Genomic DNA, 26,488 nt, shown 5'->3' on the forward strand with positions numbered 1-26,488 from the left:
CACAGTCCCAGATACATTTATTAATCACTTAGAAGCAAAACTAATTCCCTTTCAGAAAATATGTGTCATTGCTGTCATTTCTGTAAATCTATACATTCCGGTGACTTAGAGTATCAGCGCTTTTAAACACCTCCAGCAGTTTTCTGCTATTGGCAATGCGATTCATGCAGACACACAGACAGATGGAAGCACTTCTACCTGTTCCCTGTTAATGACAGTACGTATAGCGTGTCACAAAGACGTGTTCTTATGGCCATCTGCTTCTCCTGTCAAGCCACATTTCCCCCTGGAGATGTATCTGAGATCTGCCAGTGTCTTTGCTCTACATTGTGAGATGTCAGTGGCATCAAATAGACAGGAAAAAAATATTATTTCCCTGAGTGTTTTTGATTTTTCGGAGCAGAGGATATGTAGTTCCCCCAAGAATATGGTGGGTTTCTCTCCAGCTCTTCTTTCTTGATTTCCCAGTCTTCATCTCTCTGGTCTAAGGGGATTCCTTTCATTGCAGCTGTCTTGCGATAGTTTCTGCTCTCCACCTCTGCTCTAGGGAAGAAAGCAAGAGTGCATCTTCAGATACTGAGCCCGGCACAGTCACACCACCATTCATCGACAGGACGAGGGGATCGTGTATTCTTATGGTCAAAACACTTGCCAGCAATGTATGAGAAAACACTAAGGCTCATCCCAAATCCACCAACATTCATCACCCCAAGTGACCAGGTACTCATTGACGGCTGGGCTGAAGTGGGAAAATTCTGGTAAGCATCTACGTTGAGTCTTGTACCATTAGAATCAAAATTTTAACCATAAAAAGCACCCAGAAAATCAGATCTGAAGATGACTGGAATTTAGGAGGATTTGTACACAGTTATTTTTTATAGACAACCTTTTAAACTCTGAAATTATCTTATCTGCATCCAATTCAGCCCTGAAATTTTGCTAAACTTTAAATTCAAATCCAAAACTGAACTTGACAATTCATCTCCATTTCTGTTTCAAGCACTAATTTCAATTAAGCAATGTCATAGAAATAAAGCTGTGCTGCAGAGGTTCAAATTTTGCATGGGAAACCGTTACTGTAAAAGGTTCAGCTTTCCCAGTATCTCCATATGCAAACCATTCACAGCTCTCCTCTTGTTGCTGGGTTTTTAGCTCTGTTTTTCAAGCTATCATCTCCATGATTTCAAAGAGACCTTAAAGCCCATCCAGTTCCACCCCCTGCCATGAGCACAATGCACACAAACATATGTATATATATATGCATATATATGTGTGTGAATAAACAGATGTGTATATGCCCTGGGCTTAAATAGCAGGAACCTCTGGAGCAGTTTTAGTGCCTGGCACTTTATGGAGAGGCTGGCAGCAGGAGCTCATCTCTGTGTCACCTCAATGCCACTCTCAGCAGCTCTCACAGCATCCAGGGTAAAGCTCTTCTCATGTAAAAAAATCTGATGTAAATTAAATGTTTGTTACTCGGAAGCAGCTGGTTTTGAAGGCTGCTTCCCATTCTTTGCACGTCCATGCAAACTCTGACGAGCGGTACGGTTACTGTGTAGCAGAATATTCCTAATATTTCCATGTTAAGAATATTTGCATGCCGATGGATGTGATATTTCCACGCCAATGCAAACAGTCCCCAGCACAGAGAGGTCACTCAGCCCAGGCAGGCAGGTGTACCTGGGGTCAGAAAGAGCATGCAAGGACCATGGTGGTGCCAGAGGGAGCTGAACTGAGGTTTAAGAAGGATTTGGGTCTGTCAGACCTGCTTCTGGCACAACCCCTCAGATTGTTCTTTTAAAACCCGGCTTTTCTCTATTTTTGCATGACAGGAAAATATTCAAAATTGATAGTGTTGCTCTGTAACAAAATACTCCTCATATTTACATACCAAGGCCACAAGCACTGTGGGCAGAGGGCACACCTATCCCGTTACATGCTTCCCTTTCTGTCTGCAGCGAACGTCAATACTGCCCAGCTCCTTCCAGAGCCACTGAGCTGCCTGATCACAGACATTCCCTCTGGGACCCTCTGAATGACCAGAAGGTAATCGTGGTTATACTACAAATGCCAGCTATTCCTCCTAGTTAATTCTAGGTTTGCTGACAGGAGGAGGTGAAGCTATTTCATGAAGGGTCTCATGAAGTAGGTGTTCAAGGCCAGGTTGGATGGGGCTCTGAGCAGCCTGGTCCACTGGGAGGTGTCCCTGCCCATGACAGGGGGTGGAACTGGGTGATCTTTAAGGTTCCTTCCAACGTAAACTATTTTATGATTGTAAGGAAAAGGAGTCCAGTGTGGCTGTAAATTATAATGGTTGGGCTGGAAAAGAATGGTTCCTGAGCTCTGGTGATGAACTCTTGGCTGCCCACAGGTTGTGTTATTGTAATGAGGTGATGATAGAGGCTTCACAAATCTTATAAAATCATAGAATCATAGAATCACCAGGTTGGAAGAGACCCACAGGATCATCGAGTCCAACCATTCCCATCAATCACTAAACCATGTCCCTCAGCACCTCATCCACCCGTTCCTTAAACCCCTCCAGGGAAGGTGACTCAACCCCCTCCCTGGGCAGCCTCTGCCAGGGACCAATGACTCTTTCCATGAAAAATTTTTTCCTAATGTCCAGCCTGAACCTCCCCTGGCGGAGCTTGAGGCCATTCCCTCTCGTCCTGTCCCCTGTCACTTGGGAGAAGAGCCCAGCTCCCTCCTCTCCACAACCTCCTTTCAGGGAGTTGTAGAGAGCAATGAGGTCTCCCCTCAGCCTCCTCTTCTCCAGGCTAAACACCCCCAGCTCTCTCAGCCGTTCCTCATAAGGCCTGTTCTCCAGCCCCCTCACCAGCTTTGTTGCTCTTCTCTGGACTCGCTCCAGAGCCTCAACATCCTTCTTGTGGTGAGGGGCCAGAACTGAACACAGGATTCGAGGAGCGGTCTCACCAAGGCATGGGAATTGAAGGCATCTTCCTGGTGATTAAGTCATCCCAGGCTGCTCCTAGCTGAGCCACATAGTTGCAGGCTGAGTCAGGCAAGCATGTGGCTCTGAAAGACAAGTTTTCCACCTTGAATTAGTCATTCACCTCAGAAAACCCTCCACCAGCCACATGAGTTGCCCTAGGCTGTTGCCTACATGGCTCAGACTGGGGTGTTAATTATCTTGTCAATCATCCTATCAGTCATCTCCAAGCTGTGCCTCCAAGCATAGCCTGTTGGCATCACCCAGGTGATTCCCTCACCCCTGCGTCACCTCTGCTGCACAGCCAGGAACACCGTGAATGCTACAGACTTGGCAGGACTCGATAAGCAGGATTTAGTGCAAAACCAACAGCATTGAATAGGTAAGCGATTACTATAAATGATTAATTGATGGCACCAAGCCTTTCACTCTCTCAGCAAGACAATATTTACCTGTTCTGATACAGAAACCAAGCAAGCCAAGAACTGAGAAGAATATAAAGAGAAAACCTTCCTCTGGAAGAAAGTAATCCATTCTCACAGAACTGGCAAACCTGAGTTTATCCCAGCTAGGGTTAATTGGCAAAGCTTAGGTATCAACTGCTTGGTGTTTAAATGTCTTTATACTGAAGGTCTAAGGGCAATAAGAGTTGATTCTTCTGTGTCGCTCCTTAGCTCCACAAACAGGCAGGCCTTAGCTGTGAAGTGTCCTGGATGTGGGGTGAGCAAGAGAAATCCCACCAGCTCCCACAACAGCCAGAGCTTAGAAACAGGAACATACGGCTCCCCTAGAAAGTCTTCTGGGCTCTGTACAGGGGGATTTTGCACACTTTGGGTGTCTCTCCCTATGGAAGGACACCGATGTGATGTCAAGATTAAAGGTGGCCATGGAGCATTTCAGCAGGAACCAACAAGCTGTAGGAGTACAGCAAAAGGACAACGGGACCTACAGAAAGGTTTATGTGGATAAATGAGAGGTGGTATTTGGTAGGGACTGGCCATCTCAGACATTTGCCAAGCCACCAGGCCTGATTTTGAACCTGGCAGCTCTTTTGTTGAATTTGCAAGCTGGAGCCTTTGAGTTGGGTATGTGTCTATAGAAGAATCCATGCTAAACCCTAAAGGGTTAATGCTCGTTAGTTCTTGCTTTCATTTCCATTGCTTAATAACGGCTCTGTGATATCTCTATAAAAACAACACGATGTGGTAACAATTTTGAAAACCTATCAAGGCAAACCACAGCAGGCAGTGGAATAAATGAAGAATGTCTTCCCAAAGGCTTCTCCGTGACAAAGACCCATATTTGCTTCTCTACTACTCGTGCTTGACGGCATTAATGGGCTTTAGGTGGAAAGATAAGTAACACATTCCTATTTGTTCTGGTTCTTCATATAGCAATCAGTCAACTTCATTTTCATTGCTGGAGCCTTATCGGCCGCTGCAGCGGGACCAGCCACCGCTACTCAAGTGACAGGGGACTGGACGAGAGGGAACGGCCTCAAGCTCCACCAGGGGAGGTTCAGGCTGAACATTAGGAAAAAAATTTTCACAGAAAGGGTCACTGGGCACTGGCAGAGGCTGCCCAGGGAGGAGGTTGAGTCACTTTTCCTGGAGGTGTTTAAGGCACGGGTGGACGAGGTGCTGAGGAACATGGTTTAGTGATTGATGGGAATGGTTGGACTCGATGATCCGGTGGGTCTCTTCCAACCTGTTGATTCTATGATTCTATGATTCTATAATTCTATACTCACGTTTCTAAGAACCTGGTGCAGTCTTGGTGACCGTAGATCTCCGCAAGCCTCTTGGGAGTGTCGCCAAAGAGGTCGGTGGCGTCCATGGCAGCGTGCAGGGAATGAAGGGTCCGAAGCACCCCCAGTCTCCCCGACTCGGCAGCAAAGTGAGCCGGGGTCCAGCCCACATCGCTCCGCAGGCAGTGCCGGGCACCATGATCCACGAGGAGCTTCACCAGCTCTGATTGCCCTTGCGTTGGGCAGCAAAACAGGGAGAGAAAATGCACCTGCATTAGACTTTGTACCTTCAGGATGCAGAAGACGGTGACACACGGCTGAGCATAACTCCCTCAGTCGTGTAATGATGGATTTTACCCATGACCTGGTCATTTGTTTTATCAAATAAATGATACTCATTAGAAAACACAGATTTTTTTCTGAATTAGACTGCTTCTAGAAGCATTTTCCAACAAAAACAACATCAAAAAGCTTTCTACTGATTTCTAAACAGTACATCTCAATTAATCATTGACTAATTGCTTATTGACTACTTAGCTGTTTTATTTTGGTTTATAATTCAATATAAAATAAAATTTAAGCATAAAAAAATGGAAAACCTGTGATCAGCTTTGCTGAAACAATGGATTTTTTGTTTTCATTCACTTCCATACTTTTCTAGCATGTGGAATTGTTTAAAGAAGCAAAAAAAGCTATTTCTACCCCACTTCACAGTGCAATTGAGTGAGCCAGAGCGCTCCCAATGGCACCTAGGCCATACAAGTCTCTCATTATCATTTTCTTAACACCTCAGTTTCATTTACTGCTGCCTGAGTATTAATCCATCAGGGCAAAAGTAAAACACGGTGTCAAGTGTAAACCAGCAAATCACATGTTTGATTTCTGAGCAAAGACAGATGTGATGTTGTGACACCTCAATGTGTAGCAAGGGCTCTACCACAAAGGAGAACAGGTCCAGTTTCCCTGTTTACACTGTGTACAGTTACGCACTGTATATTGTTGCATTAATTTTCTGGGCTGCAAAGGGATATTTGACTTTAACAGACATTTCTGATGGTGAAGGACCAAACGGGAGCTGCAAATAACTCAAGTCCTGCGTTCTTCATTCAGTCTGGTGGGATAAAGGGAGGGAAATTCCCAGAGAAGTCCTGCATGTGCATCCCTGGAGGGGTTCAAGGCCAGGCTGGATGGGGCTTGGAGCCCCTGATCCAGAGGGAGGTGTCCCTGCCCATGGCAGGAGGTGGAACTGGATGTTCTTTGAGGGCCCTTCCAACCCAAACCATTCTATGAATTCTATGAATGTAAACCACACTGTAATTATCTTGTTCCCTTGGGTTTGGTAAACACCTGGTATAAACACAGTGGGTTTGACCTCCTCCTAATTTGTGCAGGTGCACATGAGAAACGATTCATCTGCACTGCATGAAGCCACCTCTTAGAAAAGTAACGTGGGGGCCAAGCAAACACACTAAATGTACATATCATGTAAATTTTCATGACAGAAGAAATGCTAAAAAATCACTTTGAAGGTAAATACATCAATTATCTTGCAGGCAAATTCTGATTTAAATTGGTATTTTTCTCTTTGTCTTTTACAAATGGTTGTAGTGATAGGATGAGGGGCAATGGGTATAAACTGGAGAGGGGCAGAGTCAGACTAAACATAAGGAGGAATTTCTTCACGCTGAGGGTGGGGAGGCCCTGACCCAGGTTGCCCAGGGAAGCTGTGGCTGCCCCATCCCTGGAGGGGTTCAAGGCCAGGTTGGATGGGGCTTGGAGCCCCTGATCCAGTGGGAGGTGTCCCTGCCCATGGCAGGGGTGGGACTGGGTGGGCTTTAAGGTCCATTCCAACTCAAACCATTCCATGATTCTACAATTCTATGATTAAGGACAAAAGGATCGGGTATGAGCTGTGACTATCACCAGCATTAATTGCTTTCCTAGCAAGACATAATTACAATCAGCATCACCTTTTACGACACTACCACTGCTGTGACAGAGCACGGGGTGCCCTTACCTTTTGCAGCAGCCCAGTGCAGCGGGGTCCTGTCATGCCAGTCGACATCCTTGTGATTGGGGTCACAGCGCCCTGTTCTCAAAATCTCTTCCACCAGGTCGTAGTCCCCCAAAGCCACCGCTTCATGGAGCTCTGTCATGCCGCACGCTTCAGAAAGGCGCCTGGTAAAAGGGTGATGGTCCTTTAGTGGGTGTTCACTGATGTATCAGATTCTCCTAAGGGCAATTTTAACAGATTAAGCAGCATCTGGATTAAAAATGAGACATGCACTGTGGAAAAAGAAAGGATTTATCAAAAAAAAAAGAAAAAGAAGTGAGAGGAAGAAAAAAATCAGTAATTTTTCTTCAAACCAGTGATCACAGAAAATGGTGATGTTTAATTTACAGTAATGGAAAGTGCAGTCCTTTATATGAAGGAGACAAAACCACACTGCATTTTTCAAGGATGTTGCTAGCCAACAGCCAGCTGAGGGAAAACATTTGCCACGGATCTGTTGGTGCTTACGGACCGTGGAAACCGGCTCCTCCCTCCCCAGCGCTCCAGATAATGTTATTGGCAGCTTTTTTTTTTTGTACTGAAAAAAGAAGATCTCCTGATCTTCTTTGATGTCAATAATCAAGCTATGGCATGCTGCTTAAAAATCTCGTCTCCCTAGCCACGGTTTCATAGAACCATAGAACTGCTTGATTGGAAAAGACCTTTGAGATCATCAAATCCAAACATACCTGTCTGCTACTAAACGAGATCCCTGAGCACCTCATCTGCCTGGCTTTAAACATCTCCGGAGCGGGACTCCACGAAGAATCCATCCTGCTCCTTCAGCCAGTGGGACAGGAGCGAAAGACAGCTGGAACACCGCTCCACCACCTCCCTGGGCAGCCTCTCCCAATGCATCCTATCAAGCCTTGAAGCTCATATGGCTGTGACATCAGCTGGATCAAGCTATTGATCTCTCAGAAAACTAATCTTTCATTATTGGTGCTGGGTTTAGGGTTAATTCCCCAGGTTCAGCTTTACAGAGCAGGCAAACGCCAGGGCTGTAGAAAGGCAGGGGATGGGGGATGCAGGGAACTGCCCCAACAGTAGGGACCTGCGCTTGATCCACCTTAAACTGCTCCAGGAGTGGGACCAGCTTCCTCAAGGGGTTGTTATCCCCTTCTCATAAGGCTAGAGGAAAAGATTTGGATTTCTAAACATTAGGAGGAAATTCTTCACTGAGGGTGGTGAGCCCCTGGCCCAGGTTTCCCAGGGAAGCTGTGGCTGCCCCATCCCTGGAGGGGTTCAAGGCCAGGTTGGATGGGGCTTGGAGCAGCCTGATCCCATGGGAGGTGTCCCTGCCCATGGCAGGGGGATTGGGATTATATGATCTTTAAGGTCTCTTCCAACCCAAACCATTCTATGATTCTGTAGAGGGACCTTGAGCCAAAGGTCTCCCCTCCTTGCCCAGCCGTGTTGCAGCTCCTCGGGGGGATGTTGCAACCCAGACTGCGGCGTTTACCAACACGGGGATCCCGGGGCTTGACCCAGACCTACGGCAGCGCCACAAGGAAAGCCAGAAACTCACAGCCACATGCAAACAAGCGCGTATATAAACGTGTCCTTGCCATACACAGGCACAGCCCAGCACCTAAGGAGCCACGGGATCCTCTGGAGCGTGCAGCGCTTTTTGGGAATGGCTCCATGCCGGAAACTTGTTTTCCAGGCTCGAGGAAGATCTCTTCCAGAAAGATTGCCCCATCTGAAAACTAAGGCAAAGTTTGGTCCCTCCCCTTCGGGGAGAGCCCACAGCTGCCTGCGAGAGAGACGTCGTCCCGCTGCAGGATCAGCTGCCTCTCGCTTGGCTCCAAAGGGCTCTGGGTGGCCCAGGAGTCCCCCCTGCTCCTCCAGCCAGTGGGACGGGAGTGGAAGGCAGCCGGCACACCACACACCAGGTACGTGGAGCAGCAGGCACCGCTAAAGCTGGGAAAAGGAGTCTGGGACGAGCGACGTTGGCGCGAGTGGGATTTCACGGAGCTGGGTGGTTTCTGTGCGGCTTGGCAGTGCGTCTGCTCCTCGGTTTCAGCTCAAAGCGTGTTCCCAAGGGGGTCTCGCACCCTGCTCGAAGGCTCACGCTCCTCTGCCTCCTCCTTTTCAGCCCCGTATCTGGCCCCAAATGCCTGTGTGTCCTTGAAGGGGGGGTTGCTCTGGGGAAGCTGCAGGAGGGGATACGGCATTTGCGTCCCTTCCTTGCTGTGCGTACGGCCAGCACTCGGAGAAAAAGTGAATCGAGTTTTCCTGCAGGGAAAACTAACCCCTTCCCTGAAGCGTACGTGCGCGGTGTGAGCGCGGGAAGCAGCAGCCCCAGGCTGAAGCAGGGGAAACTCTGACTAGTTGGAAGCGGAGGAAAAAAACCACAGCAGGAGTAATTAAACCCCACATCAGTGCGCTGATTAAACCTGCAGCTCCGCGCGCACCCTGCTTTGAGCAGGGGTTTGGACTAAGCGACCTCCAGCAGCCCTTCCTGACCTAATTTCTTCTGGGAGGCTGGCAGGGATGCAGGGCAGGAGGTTCTGGGTGCTCTGCCAGCACAGCATTTATCTCCCCCCAAACCAACCATCCGGACGCCTGCGCGGGACCCTGCGCCCTGGCTGATGTTTGAGCTGGTGGGGAGAGAGATGGTGGGTTTAGGATGTGGCTCCTCCCGGTGTGTTTTAAGCCTGATGAGCTCAGATATAGGTGAGGTGGTGGTGGACGGTAACGTAAGTCAGAGAGAGCCTGCCTGCACTTTACCCTGTGACACAACCATCTGAGCCTCTCCAGGAGCAGCAGGTGGTGGCTCCTCCGGGGAGGAACTGAGGGCAGCAATGCCATTCAGACTTGCACTTACCAACCCTGCTGACATGATTTACAGCAGCCGAGAAGCTGTTGTGGCTTATTCCTGCTGGGGACGTGCAGGAGCCTCTAACGGGCAGCTCTAGGAGGAAACCAGAGATGCTCAGACCTCAATCTTTGGCTGGTTTTAGTGCTCAGCCTTCCCCTTTCCTCTGCCTGCTCAAAGTAAAACGCTTTATCGCTTTGAAACAGCTAATATTAGTGGTAGTGGGACCTCTCTGCAGTGGAGTTGTGCTGGCAGAGAAGTGAGAGGGGACATTCCTGCTGAGGGAGGTACGCTTGGATTTAGCCCTTGGATCCATAAGTTCCATGGTTTATGGGAAGACTGAACCCAAGTGCCTCCTCCTGCTGACTCCAAAGCTGCTGCCTGTTACTTCCACCTGGTATCCCCAAGTCCCAGCTTCACAGCAGACAGATCTTCCCACCACCCAGATCCTGCTTCAGACCCAAAGCTGCAAGCAAAGAGCGAGAAGAGTTGCTTCACCGCATAAAACGGAGCATTTAAGAGCAGGAACCAGAACGGGGGCTCTCAAGTAAATGCTGTCACAACACTTAGGAGTGCTTTTCCCTCCAGCCCCAGCGAATGCTGATATGTTTTGATATATGGTGTAGGAACTAAGGCGACCCCATGCACTGGTGATGCGAGCCGGCTCTTTAGTTTGATGTCCAGTGCCAAATTTGGCAGGGGATGTTACTTAAAACAAAGTGTTTAGCGCTCAAGAAGGAGACAGCGAAACCTCCATCTGCTGGGGAATATCTCACTGGGGAGTGTTACCAAGATGAGCGTATGAAAGTGCCCCAAGATGTGACTGGGAGGCCCTGGCCTAACCAGGGATGCAGGAGCATCACTCAAAAAGCTGGTAATCACCCAGATCATAGAATGGTTTGTGTTGGAAGGGACCTCAAAGCCCATCCAGTGCCACCCCTGCCATGGGCAGGGACACCTCCCACTGGATCAGGGGCTCCAAGCCCCATCCAACCTGGCCCTGAACACCTCCAGGGATGGGGCAGCCACAACTTCTCTAGGCAACCTCTCAGTTTTCGTACCCTATCCCAGCGAGGGGTTGTACATCCTCCCCCAGCCCTGGGTGCCACCTGTGCTCACCCTGACGAGCTGTCACTGAGTTCTCGAGGTCAGCAACACCTCTGTCACAAGCCACGCCAAGAGGTCACAGGGAAGCAGCCTTTAAAACAAGCAGCATTCTTGTTTACTGGGAAAAAGCGGCTCCAATCAGTGGAAAAGTACACATTTGCATTTCAGTGACAGCCTCAGCCATTTACAGCCTGCAACACAAAAGGCATCAGTGTGAAGGGCTCTTTCCTTCACCTCCTGCACATTCCCCAAGCTCAGCTCCCCCGCTTAGGCAGCCTTCAAATGAAGGACAAGCCAAGGTCGGGGGGAAAAACAGAAGAGAAAAAAAAAAAGAAGGTGGGGGGATGGGAAACACGCATAGGACCTGATAAAGCTCTCTGAACGCTGCTCACTATCCAAGAGAGAGCTCCTGCACAGGAACTGCTCACTGTTTGCACTGCTGGAGCCCCCCAGCTCCCCTTCCTCCTCCCTGGAGAAGCTGGTTCTCCACCAGCCCCCAGCTGCTGGGACAGACACTCGTGGAGGTGGCAGAGACCAGGTTTTATCAGGCACTGGGATAATTCACTCTGACAGCAGCTCGGCCATCCTCTGTCCTCCTCCACCAGTAACTTCCCACAAGCTTCATGGAGATGCCGAGCAGCTCGAGGAAAAGCAAACCCACTTCAGAAGGTGCTGGGAAGCCGCACAGTGACACCCATGACCCCATCCTAGAATCACAGAATGGGCTGGGATGGAAGGGAACTTAAAGAACATCCAGTCCCACCCCTGCCATGGGCAGGGACACCTCCCACTGGATCAGGCTGCTCCAAGCCCCATCCAGCCTGGCCTGGAACACCTCCAGGGATGCACACCCAGGAGAGAAAAGCACAATGCCAGGTCATCTCCTCCTGCCAGCTTGCACAGACCCATGGAAGCCAGTGCAGATTTCTACTTATGTTGGATCCAGGCTTGGGATTTAAAAAAAAGCCTCCGTGTTTATCCAAGTGCCAGGAAAGGCTGTCGGAGCTGCTTCCTGCGCTCTTTCAATCCCGGCTCCGGAGCCACTGCAGGAACCACCCAGCCACAGGATGTCAACTCTGGCAAACAAACTCAGATCATGAGCCAAAGGCAAAACACCACTAAGCACGAGGAAGCCACCATCTGCCCGATTGCGATCACGAGCAGGAACGTGGGCGTGCTGCTATCAGATGCAACTTCCATTTTCGGATCAAGACTGTTTATCGCACTTGAAGTGGTCCCACATCATGTGTGGACTCCAGCCGTTAGAAACTTAGAAGGACGCACATCTCAGATCTCAGCTACTGGAAAACCAGCGGGGCCACAGGCTTCCACAGTTAAAACACACACAGACATATAAAGACACAACGTGATGCGTTATGTGCTTTTCTAGCACATAAGGATTTGATTTCCAGTACTGCAGGAGTAGAGCAGGGGTGATGGATTCTGTTATCCCACAGCATCCACATGGAAATTAATTTGCTACCATTGCCATGGCTTCAGTTAACAGCCCACGGGTTTGTGGTTCGTTTCTCTTCTGCTGCTGCAAGTGCCCAGATGAATGAAAAGTTGGTATAGGACAAAAGGAATAGGTGGATGATCTTGTGGGAGGTGTCCCTCCCCACGGCAGGGGGCTTGGAACTGGATGGGCTTTAAGGTCCCTTCCAACCCAAACCATTTTATGATTCTACAATGTAAACTACAGCAGCTACAGGGCTTGAGGCTCACGATTTCCTTTGCTGCTCTTTCTTTGAGAGCTGGACAATCTGGGCATAGCAGCAATCAACCATCTGAGGAGTAAAATGCCTTGTACAGGGCACGTCACTGTGCTGTTAAAAATTTTAATTCCCCAAAAAGAGTAAAGCAGAGCAAATGCAGCATCTTTACCTGAATTAGGCACCTTCTGAGTTTCCCAATGAATGATTTTACTTTTCTGGATGAAAGCCTGAAAGATGTTTAAGAAAAGTCACGCTTCGGGTGCAAAATATCGCTTCAATTTGTATTTCTTTCTGTATTTCTTGCCATAGACAAGGTGCTCGCCTTGAGAAAAAGGTTTTTGAAGTGTTAGAGGTGATGTTTTACTGAAATAAATTGAAGTATAAAGAGCAGTAGTTCACAGGGCAAGCAGAGAGGGTTACCCATCTCCTTTGTGTCCTTTTCTTAATATAGAATCATATCTATTACTGCTTTAAATTTAATGCTCTGCTTAATGCATTTGGCTTAGGAGACTGGTAGGAATTTTAACATTTAGTCTGCATTTTATAAACCAGTCCTAATATTTGATGACAGTTTCTGGTCCTGACCCAGTAACCCCCAAGCACCCCTCACCCAAACACCTTTCCTGTTCCGCAAAGCCACACGAAAGCATCCAGCCCCAGAACAGCAGCTGCCTTGAATCCCAGCCCTTTGGACTTGGGATGGGCAGCCACAGCCCCACTCAAAACCTACTGCCAAATCTTTTTGTAGCCCTAGTAACAGGCAGAAAGCTTTTCTAGCCAAAAGCACTTTTAACTTAGTCATAGCCTTGTAGCCATCAAAAAAAAAAAAAAGATTACATAAAAGTTACATAAAAGAAGTTGCAAAACTTTTTTTTTTTTTTTAATAAATAAGATGACAACCAGGGCTTACTGGAGTGTTTAAAAATCAGAAGGAATCTTTAGAGAAACTACATCATAAAATAGCATACACGCTTCTTCAGTAACATAAAAAGAAACTGACTTTGTTTTGCTTTTCTGCTCTTTATTTCAAAGGGGAATAAGGTTCCCAACAGTCCTAGAAAGCCTGAGGCTCCCCTCAGGTACCGATTTTTGTTCAGTTCCCGTGGTGAATCCCAAAGGTCCCCCCCAATCCGCAGTTATGGTTAGGAGATCTTTTGCTCCAATGCCTCCCCAGTTGGATCCAGCTCCATAAATGATGCCTGATTGTCAGCTGGAACCCGACACAACAAGGATACTGAACCCGGAGGATCAAACTCCCCTTTATGACTTCACATGAAAATAACTTTCCTTTTTTTAATTCCATTTTTGGCCTCAAACTTCTACAGTTCCAGGATTGCAGTAGTTGGCCTCCTTGTTCACTGCTGACCCCAAACAACCCCAGCCTTTGGTAACGCAGTCCTTGGAATCAAGAGAAAACCCTTCCAGAAGCGGCTCCTCCAGTTACTGCACCCCCACCAGCTGAAGAAGGAAGTTTTTTTTGGGAAACTTCTTGTAAAAGCAGCAGGAGAGCTGCCAGACTCAGTCCCCAAACTTGGCCAGGCTTAGGACCCCCTTCAGCAGCTCTTCATTAGCAGCCAGGCACTTCTACTCAACCACATCCTCTCCTGCAATCAGAGACCTTTCGGAGCACTTGTGTCTTATGGGATGCAATTCCGATGGAGCTGGCTTAGCAGGTGTTTTCTTGGAGGGATGGATGCGGAAGGGACGTTTCTCCATGTGGATGAACGGAGCCAGTAGAGTGAAAAGGGAGCAAGCGACGTTCAGATTAGTTATTACGAATAATTTCTTCACTGAAAGTGTTCTCAGGCCCTGGCAGCAGCTGCCCAGGGAGGAGGTGGAGTCCCCATCCCTGGAGGGGCTTAAAAGATGTGTAAAAAGAGGTGTTCAGGGACCTGGTTGAGTAGTAGGTCTGGTTAGAGTCTATGAGGTCAATGGTCTTTTCCAACTGAACAATTCTATGGTTCTGCGATCCGCTATGGCACCGCTATGGTTTTTATTGTCACGCGTGTCCTAAGGCACAGAGCTGGGAGGGCAGCGAGAGCAAGGGTGGAGAAAAGTGGACAAGCGAGAGCAAGAGCAGGGGAGGCGAGAGTGAGACTGGGCGAGAGCAGCACGGGCAAGGCAGCAAGTGCGAGCGAGAGAGAGAGTGCGGGCACGAGGGAGCAAGAGTAGGAGAGAGTGGGCAAGCGCTGGCAAGTGAGGGAAAGAGTGGGAAAGCTTAGGAATAATGGGGAAGAGCAAGAAAGCCTGGGAAAGAGCGAGAAAGAGCGAGAAAGAGCGGATAAGCCTGGGCAAGAGCAGGAAGGAGTGGGAAAGCCTGGGAAAGAGCGAGAAGAAGTGGGAAAGCCTGAGCAAGAGCAGGAAAGAAGAGTGGGAAAGCCTAGGGAAGAGCAGGAAGGAGTGGATAAGCCTGAGGAAGAGTGGAAATGAATGGAAAAGCCTGGGCAAGAGTGAGAAAGAGTGGGAAAGCCTGCGCAAGAGCAGGAAAGGGTGGAGAAGCCTGAGCAAGAGCTAGAAAGAGTGGGAAAGCCTTGGGAAGAGCGGGAAGCACTGGGAAAGCCTGGGGAAGTGCGAGAAAGAGTGGATAAACCTGGGGAAGAGCAGGAAAGAGGAGTGGGAAAGCCTTGGAAAGAGTAGGGAAGGAATGGAAAGAGTAGGGAAGGAATGGAAAGAGCGGGGAAGGAATGGAAAGAGCGGGGAAGCCTTGGAAAGAGCGGGGAAGGAATTGGAAGCATAGGGAAGGAATGGAAAGAGTAGGGAAGCCTTGGCAAGAGCGGGGAAGCCTTGGCAAGAGCGGGGAAGGAATGGATAAGCCTAGGCATGAGTGAGAAAGAGTGGCTAAGCCTGGGGAAGAGCAGGAAAGAGTGGGGAAGGCCTAGGCAAGGCTGAGCAAGAGCGGGTGAGAGCAGGGGAGAGGGAGCCCCGGCAGTCGAGAGGGAGCGACGGGGAGCGAGAGCGAGCGAGAGGGGTCCCGGGCGAGCTCGGTCGGCACGGGGCTAGGCGGCCAGGTCGAAGTCGTCGCGCTCCCGGTTGTAGTCGAGCACCTTGTGGCGCAGGCGGGAGGCGTCCACCCAGGTGACGAAGTCCTCGAGCGCGCGGGGCACGAGGAGCGCGGGGTCGGTGACGACCTCGGGCCCGACCCGCACGTGGCCCTGGCGCACGAAGGCGGCCGCGTGCCGCAGGTCCTGGGCCATGCGGAGCCGCAGCAGCACGCAGGGCAGGCGGCGGCGGCAGAAGGCGGCGGCCGAGAGGCGCTCGCAGGCCGCCAGGGAGGCCTCCCCGGGCCGCAGCAGCCCCATGGCCCGCAGCCGCGCCAGCAGCCGCGAGGCGCAGCGCGCTCGGAAGGCCTCGCCGCCCGGGCCCAGGTCGCGCAGGCGGCGGGCGAGCCCGCGGATCCCCCGCGCCAGGGCCTGGTAGCGAACCAGCTCCTCCCGCCGAGACAGCCCGAAGCGCCGCAGCAGCCGCACCTCCCGCAGGCTCGGCCCCGCCGCCTCCCAGCTCACCAGGTCCAGCCGCCGCAGCAGCTTCTGCTCGTGGAACTTGAGCTTCCGAACCATCTTGGCGGCGGAGCGGGGGGAGTGGGAGGAGGAGGACGAGGAGGAGGAGGAGGAGGAGGAGGAGGAGGCTCCGCCCGGCGGCTTCCGAGGGAGCCCGGAAAGGAGGGGGGAGAGGCGGGGAGAGAGAGGGGGGAGCCGGGGCGGGGAGAGAGCCGGAGGGAGAGGGAGGTACGGGGGAGAGAGAGGGAGATAGAGGGGGAGAGAGCCGGAGATACAGGGGGGGATCCAGGGGGAGAGAGAGGGAGGGAGAGGGAGATACAGGGGGAGAGAGCCGGAGGGAGGGGGGGATCCAGAGAGGGGGATCTAGGGGGAAAGAGCAGCCAGAGAGAGGGGGATCCAGAGAGGAGGAGAGAACCTCCAGAGAGAGGAGGATCCAGAGGGAAAGAGCAGCCGGAGAGAGAGGGATCCAGGGGGAAAGAGCAGCCGGAGAGAGAGGGATCCGGGGGGCAGAGAACCTTGAGAGAGAGGGGGGGATCCAGAGAGGGCGAGAACCGAGAGAGAGAGAGAAGGGGATCCAGGGAGAAAGAACAGCTGGAGAGACTGGAGAGAGAGGGATCCAGAGGGGAGAGAACGTCGAGAGAGAGGGGGATCCAGGGGGAGAGAGCAGCCAGAGAGAGGGGGATCCAGAGAGAGGGAGAGAGGAGCCGGAGAGAGGGGGATCCAGGGGGAAAGAGCAGCCAGAGAGAGAGGGATCCAGGGGGGAGAGAACCTCGAGAGAGAGGGGGATCCAGGGGGAGGGAGTAGCCAGAGCGAGGGGGAGAGAGCAGCCGGAGACAGGGGGATCCAGAGAGGGGGAGAGAACCTCCGGAGAGAGGGGGATCCAGGGTGGGACAGAGCAGCTAGAGAGAGGAGGATCCAGGGGGAAAGAGCAGCCGGAGAGAGAGGGATCCGGGGGGGAGAGAACGTCGAGAGAGAGGGGGATCCAGGGGGAGAGAGCAGCCGGAGACAGGGGGGTCCAGAGAGGGGGAGAGAACCTCGAGAGAAAGGAGGATCCAGAGGGGGAGAGAGCAGCTGGAGAGAGATCCAGAGAGAGGGAGAGAGGAGCCGGAGAGAGGGGGATCCAGGGGGCAGCAGCCAAAGAGAGAGGGATCCAGGGGGGCAGAGCAGCCGGAGAGAGGGGCAGCCACTCCCGAGGGAGGGGAGTCCAGAGGGAGAGAGAGAGCATCCACTCCCGAGAGGGGGGAATCTAGCAAGGGAGGGCATCCAGCCCCGAGAGGGGGAATCCAGGGAGGGAGAGAGCCTCCAGCCCGGAAAGGGAGAGCATCCCTTCCCGGAAAGAATCCCTCACCGGGAAGGGCATCCCATCCCAGACACCGAGTCCCACCCCGAAGAAGGGGTCCCAGCCCCGAAGAGGGAATCCCTCCTCGGAGAAAGGATCCCAGCCCCAAGAAGAGCGTCCTGTCCCGGAGAGAGCATCCTTCACCGGAGAGAGCATCCCTCACCGGAGAGAGCAGCCCGGACCCCGCGCCCCCGCAGAGGTCGGCATCCCTCCCCGCAGGCTCCCGGGTGGCTGCTGCCGGGAGAGGAGGCTGCAGAGCGAGGGGCAGGGGATGCTGCTCTGAGCTGAGATGCAGGGCATCCGCCCTGCGCTCCTCTCATCCCCAGGGACAGCCCAGCTCGCAGGTGTCACCCCAGGTATGGGCAGAGCTTCCAACAGCCTCTCTTGCGGGGACAGCCCTGCCTTTTCTTTCCGGGGACCAAATCCGGGTTTCATCATTCCTCTTGGCGCAGTGGCTGCAGCGCTGCCTTTCTCCGTGAGCGCCTTCTCTTCCCAGGATGTGTAGCCTGGGTTTGTTTACCAAGGAACTGCAGAAACTTCCCTCTCGGCCTTAAGTCGAAGCCTGGCAGGGAGGGAACAGCCATCGCCTCCGAAACTCGCTATTTTAAGACTCGTTTTCCCCGCTGCAGTGGCCCCAGCCGAAGGTGTCCTCCCTGCCCTTCTGTCTGGCACGTGGTGTTGTCTGATCCTTCGATTCGGGCCACTCTGCTCCAAGGAAATTCCTTAACAGGTCAGGTTGGTGTCACGGGGTTTCTGATTCTCATAAGTAGATTCTTGTATTGGCTCAGCCTTGAATTTCCTACTCCTGGTCGTTCGATGCACTGAGTGTCTTTCAGGGTAGGTGAATCATGGAGATCTCTTGATGTGCTTTGTGTTTTTCCGCAGATTTGTCAGTGAAGGCATCCATGGAAACGGGGAGCAGCAGCACGGAGAAGTTCTACAGGATCCCTGAAGGAAAGGGGCCGCACTCGGTTGGATGCACAGACCTGATGACAGAAAATGCAGTTGAGGTAAAGCCCTCAGTGCTTCTCCCTTTGAATTTAAGCCACAACATTAGCTAAACAACATGCTGCAGTTTTACAGGTGAATCGAGCAGAAGGTTTTGTCCGTGTGCAGGGATGTTTCACAGCTCATGCTCACAGCTGAACTTTCAGTCCTGTGTCCTAACATAGGATCTGTACTGGGCACAGTTCAGGAAATATCAGTCTCCGTGCCTGTAGCTGTTCTCAACACAAAGATCCCAGCAGGATTTGGCAGGGTTGGATGGTGAGGATACGTAACGTTTCAGCTGCAGGGTAAAGCAGGAGTTGTCTTCCCAAAATTGTATGTCTGAAAAAGTCCAGGATGTCAGTTCTGTAAGTGAGAGAAGCCACCAGAAGATGGGACAGTAAACAGCCACCTAATGAGCTCACACATGAGTTTCCGTTTCAAACCCTCTTGCTTTTTTTAATTTTCCTGTGAGAATATGCCTGTATTTGCACTGTGGTTTTACTCCTCATACTAGTCAGGTAGAGCAGAACTTTGGAATCGGTGTGTAGTGGTTCTTCATGTGTTGCCCTTTACTGAGCTTACTTTGTGTTAGCACAAAGAAGCTATGAATTTCTCCTTGCATTCAGCCCGCGTGTTTTTCTTAGATAAGCAGTCTGTCTAATTACAGTTCTCTCAGGCATAGCTAACGAATCTCTTTCCTTTCCTGGGACACAATTGGTCACCGGGGGAAGCTCACTGGTGCTATTCTGGGATCAAATTAATATCATCACCTGTATGGATGAAGGTCTGATGATTTCTTCCTTAATGGCCTCTGTATCGAAGGTTGATTTAAGTTTGATGAGTAAATCTTATATTCATAGAATCCCTAGGTTGGAAAAGACCTTTGAGATCATCGAGTCCAACCGTACCTGTCCACTACTAAATCATATCCCTAGGCACTTCATCTGACCATCTTTTAAACCCCTCCATGGATGATGACTCCACCATCTCTCTGGGCAGCCTCTGCCAGGGCCTGAGAACACTTTCAGTGGAGAACGTTGTCCTGATGTCCAATCTGAACCTTCCTTGGCACAACTTGAGGCCATTCCCTCTTGTCCTGTCGCCTGTCACTTGGGAGAAGAGACCAACACCCACCTCTCTGCAACCTCCTTTCAGGCAGTTGTAGACAGGGATAAGGTCTCCCCTCAGCCTCTCTTCTCCGGGCTAAATAGAAACAAGGTTCACTAAACAAGACTTTTGTAGAACTTGTGTATGAAACTGATAAATTGGTGTTCAAGAAACCAGGCTTTATTCCAAAACTTATGTTCTTTTTGGCCTTACACTTAACATGTTAAAGTGAAAGTACAGTTGGAGCAAGCAAATTTGTGTAGTGTGTTGCAAATTCCCTTGCAAACCAGGAAGTAAGAATGCAAATTACACCCAGTTCATCTGCCAGGAGGTCTGCTTGAAGGTGTGTTGTTGGTACACTGCTGTCGGCGTAGGAAAAACAGGGGCAGAGAGGGCATTGAGGGTCCACAGGAATGTGGGAAGCTTGGATGGTTTCCTGGAAGACCTGGAGTGCAGGCAGTAAGAGAAGATTCAACTCAGTGGCAAGAAATGGAGGAGATAAAACACGGGTTAACAAATTTGTGTTTAGAAAGGTGAACCACTACAGACTCCTAAACATCTTGACTAGGAAGGAGAACAGTGTATTGTACTTCTCTGCTGTGCAGACAGCCTTTTGCTCAGAGTAGCCCGGAACACTATCCCCATGTTGAGATCATGGCCCTGCCTCCACCTGCATCTCCTCTGCTGGACCACGCTTCCAGAAGCTCAGTCTCAGAGTAAAATTTGTCTGGCTAACACAATGGAAAAAGATACGTCTAGGAAGGTCCTTTCTAATGGCTATAAATTGGAGAGGGGAAGATTTACACTAGATGTAAGGAGAAATTTCTTCACGCTGAGGGTGAGAAGGCTCTGGCCCAGGTTGCCCAGAGAAGCGGTGACTGCACCATCCCTGGAGGTGTTCAAGGCCAGGCTGGATGGGGCTTAGAGCAGCCTGGTCCAGTGGGAGGTGTCCCTGCCCATCACAGAGGGGGTGGAATTAGATGATCTTTATGGTCCCTCACAACTCAAACCATTCTATGATTCTCCACTAGTTTATTGAGCTGGATTGGGTCAGTAACAGATCCATGGGACAAACTGGTGCAAAAAAACAATGCCAGCTCCCAGCTGGAAGGGTGAATGGGACACAATCACCCCTGCTAAAGCGATCAAACTGCATCATCGTGCCATTCTCTGAAGGGGGGCACTGTGAGGAGGATGGAAGAAAAGATCCAGCAAGATGCTGAAATAAATGGAGCAAATAGGAAGTGAGTGTTTGTAATGATTAGCTTAATTAAATGGAGCATTTTGAATTAGGCAGTGGCTAACCTAGAGCAGGGGATGTGTAGCTCTATCTGGATGCCAACAACTAGTTGAAATTGATTGCAAGCCTGCGAAGATACTGGCATAGGATTGGCATCAAAGCCTGTGTAGGTTAATAGTGATTTTCCTGTGAGATTCAGTTCTCCTGAGCTGTCATTCTTGCGTCTGAAGCCCTTGACATGTTTCTATTTTAGTTTTTCTCTGCCTTATGAAAATAAATATCAATCTTCATTTTTCTCTTGATCCCAGGGAAGCTTCTTGCGCCTGTATTATCCATCATGTGATGCCACAGATAATGAAGAGGCAGCGTGGATTCCAGATAAAGAGTACTATCAGGGACTCTCTGACTTCCTTAATATGTACCGAGTGGTAGGAGAAAGGCTTTTCCAGTACTATGTTGGTAAGACCGGTTCTGGTTTTATTCCTTGACTACCTCATCTGGAGTCCTGTGTCCAGTTCTGAAATCCTCAGCATAAGAAGGAGATGGAGCTGTTGGAACGGGTCCAGAGGAGGGCTAGAAAGATGATCTGAGGCCTGGAGCACCTCCCATACGAGGACAGGCTGAGAGAGTTGGGGTTGCTCAGCCTGGAGAAGAGAAGGCTCTGGGCTCTCAGCCTGTCCCCAGACCAGAGATATGCAGGTCTCGTTGCAGACTGTGGGTGGTAGGAGGACAAGAAAAGTATTTTCTTCCAAGCAGAAAGTATTTTCAGAATCAGATCTATATTCGTCTTCTGTATTTTAAGGATGACATTGATACCTTATCTTCAGATAACCATTCTGACATCAGTACTCACCAGATTCTTGGCATCTCTCCTACAGGAACAAATGCTTTCTCTCATTTCAGTAATAATGACATACGCTTTGATTTTTATCTAGGTTCAGTGACCTGTCCTGCAAAGTCAAATGCTGCTTTTAAGCCAGGAGAGAAATACCCACTCCTCATTTTTTCCCATGGACTTGGAGCTTTTCGGTAATTCTGCAGTTTGTTGACAAACTATTTTTGTCGTCTGTGGAGACAACAGTCTCCAAGGATGGTTCTGAACAGATTTTCAGTAGGGGAGTGAGATCCCCATGGAGCTGAAACAGATGTGAAGAACAGGCTGCTGCATATCAGTCTGCCTCCACTGAAATCAACAGCAGTAAATAAAAGCAGGATGGTTCTGTTTATTTGGGTTTTCCCTTTGTATTTTCATCCCATCATAGAATGATTTGGGTTGGAAGGGACCTCAAAGCCCATCCAGTTCCACCCCTGCCATGGGCAGGGACATCTCCCACTGGACCAGGCTGCTCCAAGCCCCATCCAACCTGGCCTTGAACCCCTCCAGGGATGGGGCAGCCACAGCTTCCCTGGGCAACCTGGGCCAGGGCCTCCCCACCCTCAGCATGGAGAATTTCTTCCTAATGTCTAATCTAACTTTTTCCTCTTCCAATTTAAAGCCTATCACTCCATGCCCTTGGAAAAAGTCCCTCCATTTTAGAGGTGAGGGTATTTAGTGACCATAAGCACGCTCTGAAGATTACCTAGTTGTTTTCTGGGCAGCTCTTTGAAAATGCAAAGTGTCTTATGTGCTACTTTTTTTAAAAAAAATCATCAGCGTTTTTACTATTGAATAGGCAGTAATACACTAACAAGTGTTTGTGAACAGGGTTTGGTGACTGGCAGGGAAAAGCTGGCTCTAGTGGCTGGCAAATTCAAACAGAGGAAATACTGACTGGGGGCCAGCGCCTATGTAGTAAGGTCGATGTTTAAAGAGCAGTGTAATTGAAATAACTCTGTTTGCACCTGTCTCACTAGGCTGTGGTTTTGATTGCAGGACGATCTATTCTGCTATTTGCATAGAGATGGCTTCCCAAGGTTTCATCGTGGCTGCTGTGGAGCACAGGTGTGTATGGTGCGGGTTTTTGAGTTCTGATGGAAAGAAACTTCCTCACATTGAATGGAAGGAGTTTGATGGTAAAGCAGAATTATACAATCATAGAATAGTTTGGGTAGGAAGGGACCTTAAAGATCATGTAGTTCCAACCCCCCTGCCATGGGCAGGGACACCTCCCACTGGACCAGGCTGCTCCAAGCCCCATCCAACCTGGCACTGAACACCTCCAGGGATGGGGCAGCCACAGCGTCCCTGGGCAACCTGGGAACTTAGGATTCTTTTTAAAATGAAAAACTAATGTATCTTCTTCAGTCCTGCCCACAGTGTTTCTCTAGCTTAACTCTTAGCTAAGGGACTTTGCTTAGATACACCCTTGGATTAAGTCCTTTGATGGGTGTCATTTGTCATTTGTCAGGCATGCTATTTCTCTCTTTTATTGTTAGAACCTGGATAACGTAAAGGAGATGGGAGTTTTGGTGGGGCAGGTCCTTTCCAACCTGGTGATTCTATGATTCTATGATTCTACTGCATTGTTTAGAAAGTCTGTCTACACTCAGTAGTGATTGCAGCAGCACTGGTTGGTGGCTTGGGTCATTTGAGATCCCCAAAATCTAAAACTTCTGCTGACTTCATCTAAACCCGAGTGGAATACATCCCCAGAAATAACCTTTTGTTGATATTGCAGAGATGAATCTGCTTCAGCAACGTATTATTGTAAAAAAAAGTCCGTTTCTGAACCACAGGAAGAGTCTACATCAAACCTGGAGAAGGAGTGGATCTACTATAGGAAACTGAAAACGGGAGAGGAAGAGCGTTGTTTGCGCCATAAGCAGGTACCCGTCCTAGGTCTGTGCTCTGGGAAGTGGGGCTGGAGTGGTGTGTTCAGGACTAACTAGCAGACTCCTGCGCTTTGGCCGTGTCTGAGTCTTCTGGTGTGACTCAGGGCATGTATAAATACGCATCAGGTCTCACGTTCCTGAAGATGTGAAAGCCAACAATGGCTTTAGTCAGGGCATTAAGTACTTCCTCAGCGAGGCTTTCTTACCAGGTTGCCCTCTCAGGCTTAGTCAGCTGTTTCTCCTCTGGTTCCATGCAGCTTTCTGTTTTTTCTCTGTGTTTGCACACTTCTGCTGCCCAGTCTTTAGTGACACAGAGCTGAATTGAAATGTTCGTCCGGCCATAGGCTTTAGCTTTTGTTTGCTCTTGGATAGCAAGGTGAATCACAGCTGCTCCGAGTGGGATGTTCACCTCGTCATCTTCAACATACTTGGAGGTGGTTTATAGGAATGCAAACAAGGCAGACGTCCTGTTTCTGAGCAGCATCTTTGCTAGATGTGATACGGCCGTGCTGATGAGCTCCTCAAGCCTAAACTTGACCTTGAAAATATGGGAATGCTTTCTTGCAGCTAACGCAAACTCAGACAGGGAGGTGTTTATCTCCCTGGGCCATGCAGACAGCAGTCCATGTGTCACTTCCCGTGGGTACACAACATCCTACTTACAAGTCTAAATCCGTAACGTCTGAGCTTGGAAATAACCTCCAGAAGCTGTTGCCAGCATATTTCACTAGTAGAGAAGTCAGGAGAGTCAGGAGCTTGATTTGAAATCCTGCAATGCATGGGCATCTTGCTGGCTGCCTACGCTCTGCAGTCCCCGAGGACTCCACTTTTCTTTCGTTCTTTTTGAAACTTTTCTTGTAGAAAAATATCGAAATTTACAAAATATAAATATTTACAAAATATAAATATTTACAAACTATCGATATTTACAAAATAACTTCTTAAACCAAACAATGAACACTTTTACTTGCAGCAGCTTTAGTACAGTTTTCAAGAATGTGCATGTATATAAAACAGGAAGGCCTTGGTTCTTTCCTTATTTTGGGTTTATCCAGCATAAAGACAGTTTTAAAGCTGCCATGGAATTGGGGCAAGTGCTGTAATGACATTTGCTTATCGAAGTGAGGCTGAGGAGGAGCCCAAGTCAGCCTTCCTTGTAGTTGTGTGACTTCTGCCTTTGCTGCTCAGCCCTACAACCCCTTCTCCAAGGAGTGATGGGACAAAGGGGTTGGTGGTCTTTGGTGCACGTTATAGGGATAAATTCCTCCATCTGCAGGAGGATCTACATAACAGCTTGAACTCTTTGGACCTCCAAAAGTCAGTTTTGTAGCTGGTCAGACCTCACTGGAGTTCCATTCTACTGATCCATTCTGCAGTTCAGAATAGTCATTACCCTATCAGACACTTAGGGGGCAAAAAAAATCAGACTGAGTCTTGTGGCCAAAGGGCTGGGAAGCCTAGAAGTTGTCCAATAATTCCTTCCACTGCTCTGCCCCAACTTCTTCTTCTCCCCAGGTGCAGCAGAGAGCACAGGAGTGCATCAAAGCTCTCAACCTCATTCTTCAAATCAGCTCAGGAGAGGAAGTAACAAATGTACTGAATTCAGACTTTGACTGGAACACCCTAAAGGTGAGTGAGAGGTGGTGACTGCATTTTGTTAAATGCCTAATAATGCTTGTGGTTTCCTCTTCCATTTCTAAACTGGTTCCTGTAAACTCTTCTGAAGATCACACCATAGATCAACATAGGTCAGTCATCCCACGTTGGATAGATAGGGATGGAGCTGAAATGATGCTCTTAGTACTTCAATAGCATCCATTGCCTAAAACATCGTTCCCTTTAAAAGAAAGTAAAAAAAAAAAGTTTGGGAAAGAAGGTCTCTTACACCACCTGGATTTTTTTGACAGGGTTCTGTTGATACGAGCAGAATAGCTGTGATGGGACACTCTTTTGGTGGTGCTACAGTTATTGAGAGTCTCAGCAAAGAAACAAGATTTAGGTGAGTATGCAAAACAAGGCAAGAGACATCTGGCACCTGAGAGATCTGGAGCAGGGGACCTTTCCTAAGATTCCCCAGCCACTAATTAGCTCTTGAAAAGTATTTTTTTTAGCATGCCCTGTTTTCTCAAGTTATGCTTCCTTCAGCTGTGGGAATGTGGTGGAGCATAGTAGCTGTTTCATGATGTGTCATGATGCTGTGGGACCTGCAGGAGCTCATCTGCCCGGCTGCACCTGGCAATGGAGACTGACAAATGCAATCGTGGATTAATTCTTTTCCCCCAGAGCAGAAATAGTTTTGGAACAAAATGATTCATTAACCTGTTCACCTTTCAGTATCATAGGAAGTTTCTCTATCGCATCTCCTGCAAATCAAAGCATGCTGAGAACTTCCACACAAAGCTGGGGAGGGGGACCCTTATTAGGGACCACAGTGATAGGGCAAGGGGTAACGGTTTTAAGCTGAAAGAGGGGAGGTTAGATTTTAGGGAGAAAAGTTTTCCTGTGAGGGTGCGGAGGCCCTGGCCCAGGTTGCCCAGAGAAAGTGCAGAAGCCCCATCCCTGGAGGTGTTCAGGGCCAGGTTGGATGGGGCTTGGAGCCCCTGGTCCAGTGGGAGGTGTCCCTGCCCATGGCAGGGGTGGGACTGGATGGGCTTTGGGGTCCCTTCCAACCCAAACCGTTCTCTGAAAGCTTTCTGGTTTGTGACCATATGAAGATCTCTTGACAGGTGTGGCATTGCCCTCGATGCGTGGATGCTTCCAGTAGGTGATGACATTTACCAAAACAGCATCCAGCAACCGCTGCTTTTTATCAACTCTGAAAAATTCCAGTGGGCCGATAATATCTTGAAGATGAAGAAGCTCAGCTCCAATGACACAAACAAGAAAATGATCACTATCAAGTAAGTGTCTGGGATCCATCCTTGCTGTGGTTGAGGGGGGATCTTACTCTTGTTGAAGCTGTTCAGTTCCTGGGACTGCAGAAGGACGGTTACTACTTCCTCACGGCTCAGGTTTTCACTGCCTGTTTAAATTAGGCAGCACCTTCCCCGCTCAAGAGATTAACCTGCTTTATCTTCTGCAAGAGAAGAGTCAGCATAAGATGTGTGACTGTCTTTGAAGAGGTGTGTGCAAACCATGGCATCTTTT

At 49.5% G+C, this 26,488-nt stretch overlaps 3 protein-coding genes across 7 annotated transcripts in view; 1 reads left to right on the top strand and 2 right to left on the bottom strand.

Annotated features, from left to right (window-relative positions):
- On the bottom strand, positions 1-15,945 carry ANKRD66 (ankyrin repeat domain 66). Of its 4 annotated transcripts, none has more exons than XM_069850834.1 (4): positions 15,900-15,945; positions 6,718-6,932; positions 4,704-4,932; positions 1-543 (listed from the first exon to the last, which is right to left on the bottom strand). In XM_069850834.1, the coding sequence occupies exons 2-4, from the start codon at positions 6,854-6,856 to the stop codon at positions 369-371; spliced, it is 543 nt and encodes a 180-aa protein (XP_069706935.1). In that variant the 5' UTR covers positions 6,857-6,932; positions 15,900-15,945; the 3' UTR covers positions 1-368. The 4 variants fall into 4 exon arrangements, with proteins under 4 accessions (XP_069706935.1, XP_069706934.1, XP_069706936.1 ...); XM_069850833.1 differs by having other exon boundaries at positions 6,718-6,963; positions 15,900-15,944; XM_069850835.1 differs by lacking the exon at positions 15,900-15,945 and adding an exon at positions 8,345-8,412 and having other exon boundaries at positions 1-538.
- PLA2G7 (phospholipase A2 group VII) overlaps positions 8,375-26,488 on the top strand; it is a 19,941-nt gene continuing 1,827 nt past the window's right edge. The window contains exons 1-9 of one of the 2 annotated variants that reach the window (XM_069850804.1): positions 8,375-8,648; positions 18,118-18,242; positions 20,878-21,028; positions 21,505-21,598; positions 22,443-22,511; positions 23,188-23,335; positions 24,857-24,970; positions 25,249-25,340; positions 26,068-26,241. In XM_069850804.1, coding sequence (XP_069706905.1) covers positions 8,390-8,648; positions 18,118-18,242; positions 20,878-21,028; positions 21,505-21,598; positions 22,443-22,511; positions 23,188-23,335; positions 24,857-24,970; positions 25,249-25,340; positions 26,068-26,241 — 1,226 coding nt within the window. In that variant the 5' untranslated portion in view covers positions 8,375-8,389. Of the gene's footprint in view, positions 8,649-17,121; positions 17,589-18,117; positions 18,243-20,877; positions 21,029-21,504; positions 21,599-22,442; positions 22,512-23,187; positions 23,336-24,856; positions 24,971-25,248; positions 25,341-26,067; positions 26,242-26,488 lie in introns of those variants that run through there. The other variant, XM_069850805.1, reaches the window with a different exon arrangement.
- IMP3 (IMP U3 small nucleolar ribonucleoprotein 3) lies at positions 13,397-15,997 on the bottom strand. Its single transcript, XM_069850830.1, has one exon. The coding sequence runs from the start codon at positions 15,951-15,953 to the stop codon at positions 15,393-15,395; it is 561 nt and encodes a 186-aa protein (XP_069706931.1). The 5' UTR covers positions 15,954-15,997; the 3' UTR covers positions 13,397-15,392.

The sequence above is a fragment of the Phaenicophaeus curvirostris genome, chromosome 2 (assembly GCF_032191515.1).
Source record: "Phaenicophaeus curvirostris isolate KB17595 chromosome 2, BPBGC_Pcur_1.0, whole genome shotgun sequence".
Taxonomy (NCBI): Eukaryota; Metazoa; Chordata; class Aves; order Cuculiformes; family Cuculidae; genus Phaenicophaeus; species Phaenicophaeus curvirostris.